The sequence below is a fragment of the Drosophila serrata genome, unplaced genomic scaffold (genome assembly GCF_035046125.1).
Source record: "Drosophila serrata isolate PLE 108 unplaced genomic scaffold, ASM3504612v1 contig_334, whole genome shotgun sequence".
NCBI classification, from domain to species: Eukaryota; Metazoa; Arthropoda; class Insecta; order Diptera; family Drosophilidae; genus Drosophila; species Drosophila serrata.
The window spans coordinates 634,814-648,403 of record NW_028257232.1 but is presented as its reverse complement, the minus strand read 5'-3'; the positions used below and the strand labels follow the sequence as shown (position 1 = coordinate 648,403).

The 13,590-nt window shown below is 41.6% G+C and overlaps 1 protein-coding gene across 1 annotated transcript; it reads left to right on the top strand.

Annotated features, from left to right (window-relative positions):
• Positions 1–8,690: 8,690 nt before the first annotated feature.
• Positions 8,691–9,448, top strand: LOC110184087 (uncharacterized). Its single transcript, XM_020952472.2, has one exon. It carries the CDS (start codon positions 8,815–8,817, stop codon positions 9,073–9,075), a length of 261 nt encoding a protein of 86 aa, XP_020808131.1. The 5' UTR covers positions 8,691–8,814; the 3' UTR covers positions 9,076–9,448.
• The last annotated feature ends 4,142 nt before the right edge of the window (positions 9,449–13,590 follow it).

The window sequence follows — 13,590 nt, the reverse complement described above, 5'->3', positions numbered from 1 at the left end:
ATTATCAATCACGGCGGCTACTTGTCTTGGCCAGTGAGTCAAGTCAATCAGGCATCGGTGCTCTCCCTCTCCCTCTCTCTGTGTTGCTGTCCCGCTCGCACTTGAGTGTGAAACACGTTTGAAAGTCATTAACTTAAATGATTCACTTTCTGAGCCATAAATTTCGCCACTAACTGGCGAGGAGCCAGATCCAGAGCCAAAGAGCCAGCGCAGCAATCTCAGAGTGTGCGCGAAAATAACGTCGACAGAAATGTCTTAAAAAATTGCTAAATAATCGCCTTAAATGAGTCTATAAAAGTGAACACCCGAGAGCAGTGACTAGAGATCATGACCAAGTCCAGGAGGAGACCCAAGAACCAGTGGCTCTATCCACCAAAAACCACCAAAGTGAATTTTCATTGCCAGCGGAAGTCGTAAATCAATTTTTTCCCTCCGCCGAAAAGAAGCCTAAAAGTTAGGCCTAGAAATCTAGGCGGCGGCGCCCAATTCTGGAAGAGAGAGAGAGCGAGAGATCCATCCGCGATGGATGGCTCCTATACCAATTTCGGCTAAGACGACAGCCATAATGATAGGGGCCACTTTTGCCGCCGTCGAAGCCACGAAGCACGCTATGGCCAACAGACGCAGGAAAAGGGGGAGGAAAACGGTGCTCAAGGGGGGAAGGGGTTCGGAACGGAAGGGGCCAACTTGTCAGAGTCTCTCAGACATTGTGTATTTGTGTTTCATCTACGTTTCCGTTTCAATGTTTCTACCAAGACGCCATCATGACAATGTCAGCGGCGGAGGCAGCAGCTACAAAAAACACAAAGAGACGACATCTCACGCAGCCAAAGAATGGTAGTTGGGGAAGTATTACCAACATGGAGTGAGTATAAGAAAGATGGAGATTATTGTTTACTATTTATATCATTAAAAACTTGTATTGTTTTGAATCACTTCTAATTTAAATAAAGCAAACACACATCTCACATTTACAGACTACTAAAAAACTGTTGAAAAGAACCCAAAGTAGCCTTAATTTTTATCCCGAAATAAAGGGAAATCCCATCGGGGAGCAGCAGCCCAGGGAGCCAACAACGCCTATTCCGTCTGGCCAAGATTAGACAAAAGGAGGTCCCAGTTCTAGTCGCAGAGCCGCTGCCAAATGGGATTATCGATGAGCTGTGAAATCCCTTTAGGCGGAAATGCCCGAGGAACCCACACACACAGACCCGGGACAATGCAACAAGTGTTGCGGCAGATTGAGCAACAAAGGACTCATAATTGTGGCAGCCACACAAAGCGACACATTCGGCCAGGACACAGGACGAGGGTCGGGACTATGGCTAATGAGTGGCCGCTAAACAAACCATAAAGCAGTCGTAGCCATCCGGCACGCTGATTTGGCGGCAACTTCTTTCAAGGCCCACTTGACACTTGGCCGGGACTAGGATCTCCTCCTCCTCCTCCTCCTCCTTGCCTGCTTGTGGTTTTCCCTTTGAATTTATGTCTGACAATATTTGGGAAATTAAATCATTGCCGCGGACAGTTTTATAGTCCGAGGGCGTGACGAGATTGAGAGGAGTGGGAGCGAGGGAGCAGAGGTTTTCCATAGCTTCTAACAATGACCTGTGGGCCTGCGGGCTCCGCTTAACCCTCGACTGCCTGGGACACACGGAATGGGGCAAATTGGAAAAAAATGTCAATTATGCGCAATTTTGCTCAAGCAATTGACATTTGTTGCTGGTTGTTTGTGGTGATTGCGCACGCATACATTTGCGCAAATAAATTGACAAATAGGATTTTCGTTTCTCTATGATTTTTTTTTTCTATTTTTTTCATTTTGAATTAATAAATTGCGGCCAATTTGCCGCTAGCCTTGCCAGCGTGGAAAATCAGAGCCATACGCGGATCTGGAGAATATATCAGAAAACAATTCTATTGCGTTGTCTGTAAAATAGCATATATACTTGGTACAGATCCCTGGCTATAGAAGCTGTACAATATCCATGTTATCATTCGTTTTTTTAAATCAAGAGTAATTACGTTTAATTGCTTTTTTTGCAATTGATTTTGCTTTGATCTTTGCTTTTCCACTGAATGGATTGGGGCGTCCAGTACGGACAGATATAGATCGGGAACTTGTTTTCAACTTGATATATGTAGTTAGTACCTACGTACGTCTCTCTGAGTCATGGAAAATGTTAACTTTTTTGTTTGTTAATTGTGAGTTTTTCCCCTCGTAATACTATTGTAATATTGTAATACTATTTACTATATTATTTTTTATATTCAAAGAAATTTATACTATATAAAAACAAATATGTAACTTAAATTTTTAATTATTAACATCCCAAGTTCTATATAATTCTACATCCATATCTACCTTCAATCTCCCTGGAAATTTCCGCTGCTCTTTTGACCCCTTAACTTTTTCCGATTACTATTCAATGGCAATACAAAGATTAAAGATTAAGCGGATTGGGTGAAGTGGAGCACTCATCCCCCACTCGGAAAACCCAAAACCCATCCCCATCCATCCGTGCAATCCATTCATGAATGACCTCGACCGAAAATCAGACCGAAAAACCAAACCAAACTGAATCGAAAAACCTTTATCGCAAGCCGGCAATCGAAACGGAAGTGGCGTTCAATTTATGGATGAAATTATCCACTGTGAAGATTTGCTGAGCTGTGTAAATAAATGGAGAGAGATCTCCCTACGATCGCCCAATTGAATTAGAAGTACAGGCACTGGGACTGGGACTGGGACTGGGCCTGGTCAGGACTCATGAATGGCTGGGCTGAGACAAGACCAAAGACAGGCCATGAGATCAGCATGTTCGAAAGTCCGCGCAGACCACTGAACCCATTTTCTCACCTGTTTAGGTTGTAAAGAGACTCGAAAACAACAATTTATCGCTGTCGAGATCGTCGCCTGCCTTGCTCCTCCTCGAGAGGGCTTCACTTCGATTGGGGGAACTCCGACTCCAACTCCGACTCCGAGTCCGTCTCGGAATCCATCTCCGTGTCCGTTTCCATTGGACTTCGATTGCATCGACTTAAGTTTTGGGTCTCGTTCGGGCAGCGTCATACGATTTAATTGCTTCGATTGTGTCAGCAGTTTTATGTATCTATATAGTACATGTCTTCATCGCCATTGCCATCGGTCAAAGCATTTTGTTGCGGAAGGGGGCGTTTTGGCCAGCCCCTCTTCAGCCTCAGTCTCCAGATCTCTGCCCATGGGCGCTCAATAATTTGATGATCATAATCAATGCCCCTTGACTGACATTTGCTGCCGCTCAACTTTGGTTTCTTTTCGGCAACAGAAATAATAATAATAACAAAAAAAAAAAACCGAGCCTAACAAAAGGCTCTGAAACTTGTTGAAAGCCGTTTGATCCTTATAAAGAGGCGCTCTCCTCTCCATTGATCCTACCCGTCGAAGATGATGATTTGCCTCGAAAGTCGAGTGTTTATTCAGCCGCTTGAAAGGATGCCGCCAATTTGTCCTTTCCCCCTCTATACAGAGAATTAGGATAACAAGGCGTGGGAGTCACCTGCAAAGAGACATAACTAGTTACCAATCACTTGGCTGATGAGTAAGGAAGTCGACTGACTTCTGCTTCTGTTACTGTTTCTGTTTTTGTTCTGTGTTTGTGATTTCTATTCCCATTTCCAGTCCGTTGTCTTCGTCTCCAAGTTTAATGCTCGAATCGCATGCGTAGGTTTTCTATGACGATTAAAACCCTCATATGTCAACTTGGCCCATTCATCATCATCTGCCAGTTGGAGAGAGAGACGGAGTCGGAGCCTGGGTCCCACTGCGACTGCGACTGCGACTCAGAGGTAGCAAACAGTCGCCAGACACTTGGCTGATGAGCTCAAATCTCATCAAGAAGTGTCTGGCTGGCGGTTCGTAAACATATATCTCTGTCTCGGCTTTGATTTTGGGGAACTTACAGCACCTACTTCACCTAGCCGAGACTCCAAATGCGACTCCAAAACCCGGGGTCTGATGACTTAATTTTCATTTCAGTCTGCACTGAAGGAAATTTCAATTATTAATCGATTTTATAGAGATTTTCGAGCAACAGGGTTTAAAGGAAAAGTATGATTCAGGGTCTCACTTATACAATTTTTGATTAAATTAAATGTTTCTCAATATATTTGTTTACCTAGGTTTGTCTCAGTGCTTTAGAGACACCTTTAACCCAACATGATCAGGTGGCTCTGCCTTTGGCTCTCAGCCTCTCGTAGCTGCTGGAGCTGAAGCGGGATTTGGAGCTGGAGCTGGAGCTGGAGCCGGAGCCAGTCGACTACTTAAGCGTCACCGCAGTGACACACGCAAGTGCTTAACCTGTCGCTGGTGTACAACCCCTCCTCCGGCTCCTCCAGTTCCTCCCGCCCCGGGTTCTTGAGGAACCCTCGTCATGATGCAGCGCTTTTTGTGAGCTGCAGCGGACGCTGGTGAAGAAGATGTTACCTTCTCCATGGACTCCATGGACTCGGAGCTGCTGCCGTTGACTATGAGTATTTGCTGTAATCATTCTGGTAGCGCCTGCCGCAGTCGCAGCCGGAATAGGATGATAAATCTATCTTTTATTAGCATTTCAAACACTCCAGCGACGAGTAAGTTGTTGCTTGGCCTGGCCTAATCCCAATTAAAACAACATTTTTCATCGATACCATTGGAGATGCTTCGAGTGAGGCCATTAAAGAGTGGAACTTGCGTTTTAGGGGCCTTTTGTTTTTCATTTTCAGGGATTTATAGAGCACACACGAGGGACTACATGGGCGAAGAAGGGCGGGCCCCGTTTCCTGGGTGTCGTATATAAATCGCGTGCTGCACTGGAGGTCTTCAGAAACGCTTACGAGTTGCTGCCCCGGGGCCAGTTTCAGTTCGAGTCCGAGTCCAAGTCCGAGTCAGAGGCACATCATCAGCATCCGACTCGGACCTGGACCCTGGACCCATTCATTCGGAAGAAGCTCGGCTCCATCCTCGCCTGGGGTCATCTGGCAGCTCCTGTCTTCCCGTCTCCCTGGGAGATGGAGAGAGACCGACCTCATCGGCTAATGATTTCGGTATTTTTTTTGGTATTTCGTATCTCGTATTTCGTGTGCCAAAACAAGATTGATTTCCTAAAATCGAAACCTTGAGACGAGCAAAGTCGTAGAGACACGCAAGGGGCCCTGTGATCGCAGTGATAATGATGTCGAGAGCCAGTTTTTTCCTCTTCTGCTTTTTTTTCCTCAAAATTGGGGTGGTGGCTATGGCTATCATGGTCTGGGGTTCCGAGGTTCGCGTCCCCGCCAGCGAAATGCAAAAACAAATTGTTTGTGGGTCAAGCCGGGGCCTAACAAGGAGGACAGGAAAGGAGCAGGCTGGAGGGATGTTGCGGAGTTGCGGAGGGCGTTTCGTTGTTTCAAGGAATTCTTCAAGGGAAGAAGCAGAAACAGAAAAGGATGAGCGCACGAGGATGAGGAGGCTGGAGCCTGCCCGGCGGCGGGGAACGACCTCGTCTGGGGCCCAACTTTAGCTCCAACTCCTGGCCAGAGAGACAGCACACGGAAGCCTAATGCTTGCCGTGTGATTTGTGATTTGTGCTTTTGGGCCTGCGGTTTCCTTGGAAAACGCGCCATTCTAGACCTAAGTTCTCTGGCAATGACAAAGCGCTGACCGCTCTGGACTGGATCAACTGCAGCAGCAGCAGCAGCAGCAGCAGCAGCAGCAGCAGCAGGAGCAACATCAGAGGCTCGGCTCGGCACCAGCAGCATGCTAATTTATGAAGTAGCAACTCGCAGCGACATGGATGCAGTAATTATAGCTTGGTAACTTGTAGTCGGCCAGGCCCAGCTTCGGCTTTGGCCTCATGAATGGAGCCCCAGCCGAGCCAGTTTGCCGTTTGCCAAGCTAAAACAGAAGCTGTTCTACTGCAGCAGCCAACAGCATCAGCCGCGAAATCAGCAAGCGTCAGGTGAACGTGAATGTGGACTGGGTTATAGACATGGACATGGACATGGACGTGGACGTGGACGAGGACGGGAACGCGCCCACTCGGTTTGTCCGCCATCCCGCCAAGAACACACCAAACGGTCAACAAACAGAACAAAAATGGAAACAAACAAACTTCGGAAGCAGAAGTTTATATACCCTTGCAGTTTTCAGAGTATTCAGATTCTTTCAATAAGCCAAAAATGAATTAATTTTCATTTGGAAAGCTGTTCCATGTTAGTATTTATTAGATTTATCCCGAATTCCAGTTCTATCCTTCCAGAGATGAATCCTTACGTGAATGCATTGATCCTGTTGCCAAGGTTTGTCTGTAGCACAAATATCTAAAGGTATTGCTGGTCTTCGTGCTAATGTGGAACATTGTAGCTTGTAAGTGCGTTTTTATCCATTACGTGCAACTTCTGGTGTCTGTTTGGGTAAGCGATCACAACATGGTTTACTTTGTGTTTACATTCCTTTTTGGTTTAACAGTGAGCATGGCCCATTTGCTATTGATGTACTGCACAGCATTCTCAACTTAAAATTGTTGGCATTTTTTGACACTTTTAACGATGCAACCCCGGATCAAATTTTGATAATTTTCGAAAAGCTACTTAGTTATAGTGATATAAATATAGGGTCGGAAATGACACCTTCACATATTTACAAGCTTCTGACTAAAGCCTAAATACGATTTTTTAGTCGATATAATTAATTCTTTTATATGACAATTTGTTCAACAAATAAAAGTTTAAAAAACTCATAGCTAGGCCAAAAAAGCACTAATTTTAAATCGGAAAGCAGCCCTGTGCTAGTTTTTAGTAGGGTAATAAATCTGCAAACTCAGTTTAAAATGTAAAAAAATCACAATTTTTGCCAATTTTAACGATGTAACCCCTTATAAAAATTTGAAAAAAATGGCAAAAATTTATTTTCTCTCCTTTATGGCTAGAAAGATTCGCTTGTTGATGCTGATCAAGAATATATTTGGTTTATGGGGTCGGAAATGATTCCTTCACATATTTTCAAGCTTTTGACTAAAATTAAAATACTCTGAAAGGTCAACAAAAGATATGGAGGATCTTCCATTGGTCGAAGCCAAAAGCGTTTAATTATATAAATAATTATTATAACATATTATTTATTTATATAATTATGATCGAAAATGATCATGAGGCAAGAAACATACCCCTTTTAAGGGTATCTGATTTTGGAAAAAAGCTAAGAAAAAGGTCCTACCCTGTGGCGATTTTGCTTTTGATGGGTTGGCTCTGCTGACTGCTTGCTTGGCAGCGGCAGAAACAGCATCAGCAACAGCAACTGCCGCAGCAACATGAAGCAGCAGCAGAGGCAGCAACATAGTTTACACACCTACCGAGGCTGGGCTCCTACTCCATCTCCATTCCAAGCTCGGGCTATAGCTACAGCTACAGCTACAGTGCTCCGTCTGCCGAACCCTCTGGCCAGCAACATGCACTTAACTGGTAGCCACAATGCACTTTATAATACCCGGGAACATGGCTCGCATCTCGGCTGCGGCGGCTGCTGCCCCTCCTCCGCCACTTGCTTGATAGATGCTTGGACGCGGACAACCCGGAGCGATCTACCAGGGGGCGTTGCTGCTGTGCTGTGCGGTGCTGTGCTGCAGTGCATCGGGGATCAGGCAGCGCAGATTGGAGATGGAAGATGCAAGATGCAAGATGGAGGGAAGCAGCGGCGGCACCGTTAGCTGACTTGTGAGCTTAGGCCTCATTTGCATCGGGCCATAAACTCGGTGGCCCAGATCTCGTTGCTCTAACCCGAATCCGCATCCGCCTCGGAGTGCCATTGCGAATGCGAATCCAATTGAGGCACGGCGATGCGAACTCTGAGCCGGCGCTAGGCAGCGACCTTGGATTAGCCAAATCCTTAGAATCCGTTCGCCTTAATCCGTTTCTTCCTGCAGAGCGGGCAGAACAGCTCATTAGGCCAGGACACCACCCACCCAGGTAGGCAGGTTCAGGACTCTGGTCGAGTCGAGTCGAATCGAGTCAAGGGTTCGCAAGTGTTACCAAAATATAATTAGCCAACTCGGGCAAATCTCTTTTTAATGCAGGCCCAGATCAGCGGGGGTGTTGCTCTCCAAATTGGAGCGTATCGGACGGAAGGAAGGGCCAAGTGTGAAAAGTCAAAGTCGATGCAGATTTCCGAAAAACTGAAACTGAAAATGAAACTGAAACGGAGAGACGTCGTGGAATTAAAAGCGCAGCCGCCTCATCATCATCAGCATCATCCTTAGTCTCCTCTCACGCACAGAGGGAATTAAGTCGGGTTCTGGGTTCTTAGTTTCTTAGTTTCTTAGTTTCTCGATTTCCAGTTCCCCGTTCCCAGTTCCCAGTTCCGAGACATTAAAGACACCGACCGATGCCGAGGATTCTGGCTGTGGCGCCGTCCAGGGAGACAGTATAAATCATATCACTGGCAAACAAAAGGCAAAAGGATGAGAGAGGGGAAGCTGGCACAGCCCCTCGCAGTCTTTGTTAATTAATTGTGCACCTCTGTCTATGTATATATATATATATATTATGTGTATATATGGACACCTTTCCTTGGCTTTTCATTTTCTTTTTTTGCAACAGAGAACAAATATAAATATTTACACATTAAACAATCATTTTTGGTAATTAAAACTGATGAAAGGATTTCGTACAGATCAAGTTTGTCGCCTAAGTCTTTTGTTTTTTCTAACTTGTCGCCTTAAAAACTGCAAAATCAAAGTAGTCTTTGCACTTTTGGGAGGAGTTACCAAATTTGAAATAAATAAATACAAAAGTTCTAGTATAGCTTCCCATCTTGTATCCATGATTATAGCACTCACCCAAAGTACTCTGTGGATTCTCCTGCTACTACTCTGCCTGCCGCTGCAGGAGAATGAGGGCAGGCAGGCAGGACTTTCGCTCGAGCCCCAGTACTGTTATATTCATGAGGAGATCCTCGGAACCTGGCAACCATCGCATCATCCCCAGCAGAGTATCACCACCAGGAAAAAGCAGCCAGCCTGGTGGTTCACCCTCGCCGAGAGCCTCTTCCTGCTGGTGCTGGTGAAGCTGATCCAGTTGTAGCCAAATCGTTTCTGTAATTGGTGATGGTGATGTAAGGCCGACAATGGAGGCGTCAAATGTCACACATGTTGCGCCTAAAAATCACACTGGATGCGGTTTTTTTCTTTTGCCCCCCCACATGATAATTTGCCGCAGGTCTGCGGATGAACGGATGGATAGCGTTGGGCTTAGGTGATTCTAATTAAATTGTTCGAATGTTTTCCAGTGCGCGCGTGGAAAATCGCTGACAAATGTTTCCGTCAAAACATGGAAAAAGTTTTCATTTTGTTTTTGTGTTTCGAAATGCAGAGGTACAGTGTGGCAAACAGAAATTATTGGGACAAAAGCAAGTACTTCATACAGAATAAATAACAAATTTCTCAATGTAAAATTATATATATTTATTTCTTTAATTGTATGTCCTTTTGAAGGGCATTATAATATTAGTCAGAAGCTTCAAACGCTGTGAAGGAGTCATTTCCGACCCTATAAACTATATATATTCTTGATCAGTATCAAATCTTTCTAGCCATAAAGGAGAGAAAATAATTTTTTTTTAATTTTTTCAACATTTTATAAGGGGTTACATCGTTAAAATTGGCAAAAATTGTGCTTTTTTTACATTTTAAACTGAGTATGCAGGTTTATTACCCTACTAAAAACTAGCACAGAGCTGCTTTCCGATTTAAAATTAATGCTTTTTTGGCCTAGCTATGAGTTTTTTAAACTTTGATTTGTTGCAAAAATTTTCATATAAAAACATACATAATATCGACTAAAAAATTATATTATAGTTTTAGTCAGAAGCTTGTAACGCTGTGAAGGAATCATTTCCGATTCTATAAATCATATATATTCTCGATCGGAACAAACAGGAGAATATTTCTAGGCATGTTTAAAAGAAAATACATTTTTCCAAATTTCTCAAAATTTTATAGGGGTTACATCATTAAAATTGTCAAAAATTCAAATTTAGATTTTTCTTAATTTAGAAACCCAATGAACAGATTTGTTTACCCCGCAAGAACTAGCACTGAAAAGCTATCCTTATTGGAATTAATGAATTTTTGGCTAAGTTATTATCTATTTCCCATTCGATCTTCCTTTCTTGTTTTGTATACTTTGTTACCACTGTCAGAGTAAATACCTTAAGTACTAGGGCTAGGAAACCCTATTCTATGCTAAATTAAACCCAACCTTAGGACAGTACTTTTTCCAAAGCCTCAAAATAATTTAAAACGAATTAAAAACGCAGCCGTTTGAAACCTCCCGAAAATTCCGAAATATAAAACCAAACTCCACCGAACCGAAGGCGCCCAATTGAAAATAGCAACAAGTTAATTTGTTGAGCTTCCAGTTTTTGTGGCTCCTTTTTTTGGAAAGTCATTAGAAAAAATGCCACAGTCGGAGTCGGAGCCGAGCAGCAATTTGAATATTTCGATGCCGGGAAACTGGAGGGGCGCAACTCTGTCGGTTAATTTAAGGTGATAATTGCTTTTTAATGTGACACAACTAAATTTTTCCCCATTTACATGTGTTGTTGTTGTGCCGGAAGTTTTTCGGGCCTGCGCATGTGCAGCCAAAGGGGGCGGGGGCAGTGGGAGAGAGAGAGAGACACTTGTTACGTCGCAACAACAACAATAAAGTGTCAACAATTATTTTCAAATTTCCAAACATTTCATTTCATTCTTCGGTCTTTTTTTCGTCGGTTTAAAGTTTTTTGATGTTTTTTTTGTTGTTATTGTTATTTTATTGTTCCTTTCGAGTGACGCTGCTTAAAAGGTTTCCCAAAGTGTGAAATTGGTGAAGCCATCGAAGGGGGACACATTCGCTGGGGAGTTTCCAAGGGACGAACATTTCGAGGGGCCAAAGACGATTTAAAGCTCATTGATATGACTGGAACATAATGAGTAAAAAAATAGGACACTACTTGGGTCTGATAGTACTTTATACATTCCAGATTATAGATAAATATATAGGAAATACTCTTGATTATTTATATCTTAAAGCCTTAATAGCCTCAATTTATAGAATTTAGTTTTTAGTTTAATGAAAATCGTAATGCTATATAATAAAATTGCCAGAGAAACGGTTCTTAAATGTAGAGGATCAGTAAGTATCCTTCAACAGTAATTAAGTGTGATCAGTATTTAACTATGACCAGTAATTAACTATAACCAGTAAGTAACTATGATCAGTAAGTATCTATAAGCATTAAGTAAGTATGATCCGTAAGTATCTATGACCAGTAAGTAAGTATGATTAATAAGTATCTATAAGCAGTAAGTAATTCTGTACTATGATCAATAGGTATCGATGACCAGCAAGCATGTATGGTCAGTTACTAACTTTGAACACTAATAAACAATGACTTGCAACTTTTGTAACACAACACATGTCTGATACTGGGCCGGCAGCAGTCACTTCGTTCCGGGGATGTTAGAACCAGTTGGGAATTATAGGTACAGAGAGATATTTATTTTGGAACGCATTCAAGAAAAAACTATTTGAATGAAACTATGGAGTTATTCTTCTATATAATATTACTCGTATATAAATCGGACCATGGCGAATCGGTGGACTATATATATACATATATATAGCTGCCATAGGAACAATCGGACGATTTATAGATCTATAATCAGTAATCAACTATGATCAGAAATTAACAATGAGCAGTAAGTAACTCTGAACAGTGACTATCTATAACCAGTAAGTAACTCTGATCAGTAAGTATCAATGAACATTAAGTATCTATGACCAGTAAGCATGTATGATCAGTTACTAACTTTGAACACTAATAAACAATGACTTGCAACTTTTGTAACACAACACATGTCTGATACTGGGCCGGCAGCAGTCACTTCGTTCCGGGGATGTTTGAACCAGTTGGGAATCATATGCACAGAGAGAGATTGGTTTTGGAACAAAATTAAGAGCAAGCTATTTGAATGAAACTATGGAGTTATTTGTCTATATAATTTTATTATTATATAAATCAGAGCATGGCGAAGCGGTGGACTATATATATACATATATATAGCTGCCATAGGAACAATCGGATGATTTATAGGTCTTTAATAAGTAATCAACTATGATCAGTAACTAACAATGAGCAGTAAGTAACTCTGAACAGTAAGTATCTATGACCAGTAAGTAACTCTGATCAGTAAGCATCAATGAACATTAAGTATCTATGACCAGTAAGTATCTATGACCAGTAAGTATGTATGTTCAGTTACTAACTTTGAACACTAATAAACAATGACTTGCAACTTTTGTAACACAACACATATCTGATACTGGGCCGGCAGCAGTCACTTCGTTCCGGGGATGTTTGAACCAGTTGGGAATCATATGCACAGAGAGAGATTGGTTTTGGAACAAAATTAAGAGCAAGCTATTTGAATGAAACTATGGAGTTATTTGTCTATATAATTTTATTATTATATAAATCAGAGCATGGCGAAGCGGTGGACTATATATATACATATATATAGCTGCCATAGGAACAATCGGATGATTTATAGGTCTTTAATAAGTAATCAACTATGATCAGTAACTAACAATGAGCAGTAAGTAACTCTGAACAGTGAGTATCTATGACCAGTAAGGAACTCTGATCAGTAAGCATCAATGAACATTAAGTATCTATGACCAGTAAGTATCTATGACCAGTAAGTATGTATGTTCAGTTACTAACTTTGAACACTAATAAACAATGACTTGCAACTTTTGTAACACAACACATGTCTGATACTGGGCCGGCAGCAGTCACTTCGTTCCGGGGATGTTTGAACCAGTTGGGAATCATATGTACAGAGAGAGATTTGTTTTGGAACAAATTAAAAATCAAGCTATTCGAATGAAACTATGGAGTTATTTGTCTATATAATTTTACTCGTATATAAATCGGACCATGGCGAATCGGTGGACTATATATATACATATATATAGCTGCCATAGGAACAATCGGACGATTTATAGGTCTTTAATCAGTAATCAACTATGATCAGTAACTAACAATGAGCAGTAAGTATCTCTGAACAGTGAGTATCTATGACCATCGGTGGTATCGGTGGACTATATATTTATATATATATATAGCTGATATAGGAACGCTACGCAAATTTTAAGAAAAAGACCTGTAACTTTTAACAGATTTTCATCAAGTTTAATATATAACTATTATAAATTTTTATAAAATTTTGTGTAAAATTTTATGAAAATCAGACTACTATATCATATAGCTGCCATACAAACGATCATTAAAAATAGAGGAAAATGCAAACGGGTGAATGTAAAACTGTAAATATAAAATGTAATAAATAATACTTTTCATTAATTGATTCTTTGCCTTCGGTCTTTCCCTGCACTTCTTCAAGATCAAGTTAATTGTTTAGAAAGAAACCGTTATTTATTTTACTTCTTTACATATAAACTTATTTCTTGCAAGAAATCAGTGGTCCCATTCATTATTTCATTAAAATCACTGAACAAAATTAACTAAAATTAAGTTAAATAATTTACCAATCT

Coding starts and splice junctions, on each gene's coding strand:
- LOC110184087 (XM_020952472.2), top strand. CDS start 8,815: ATGATTATAGCACTCACCCAAAGTACTCTGTGGATTCTCCTGCTACTA.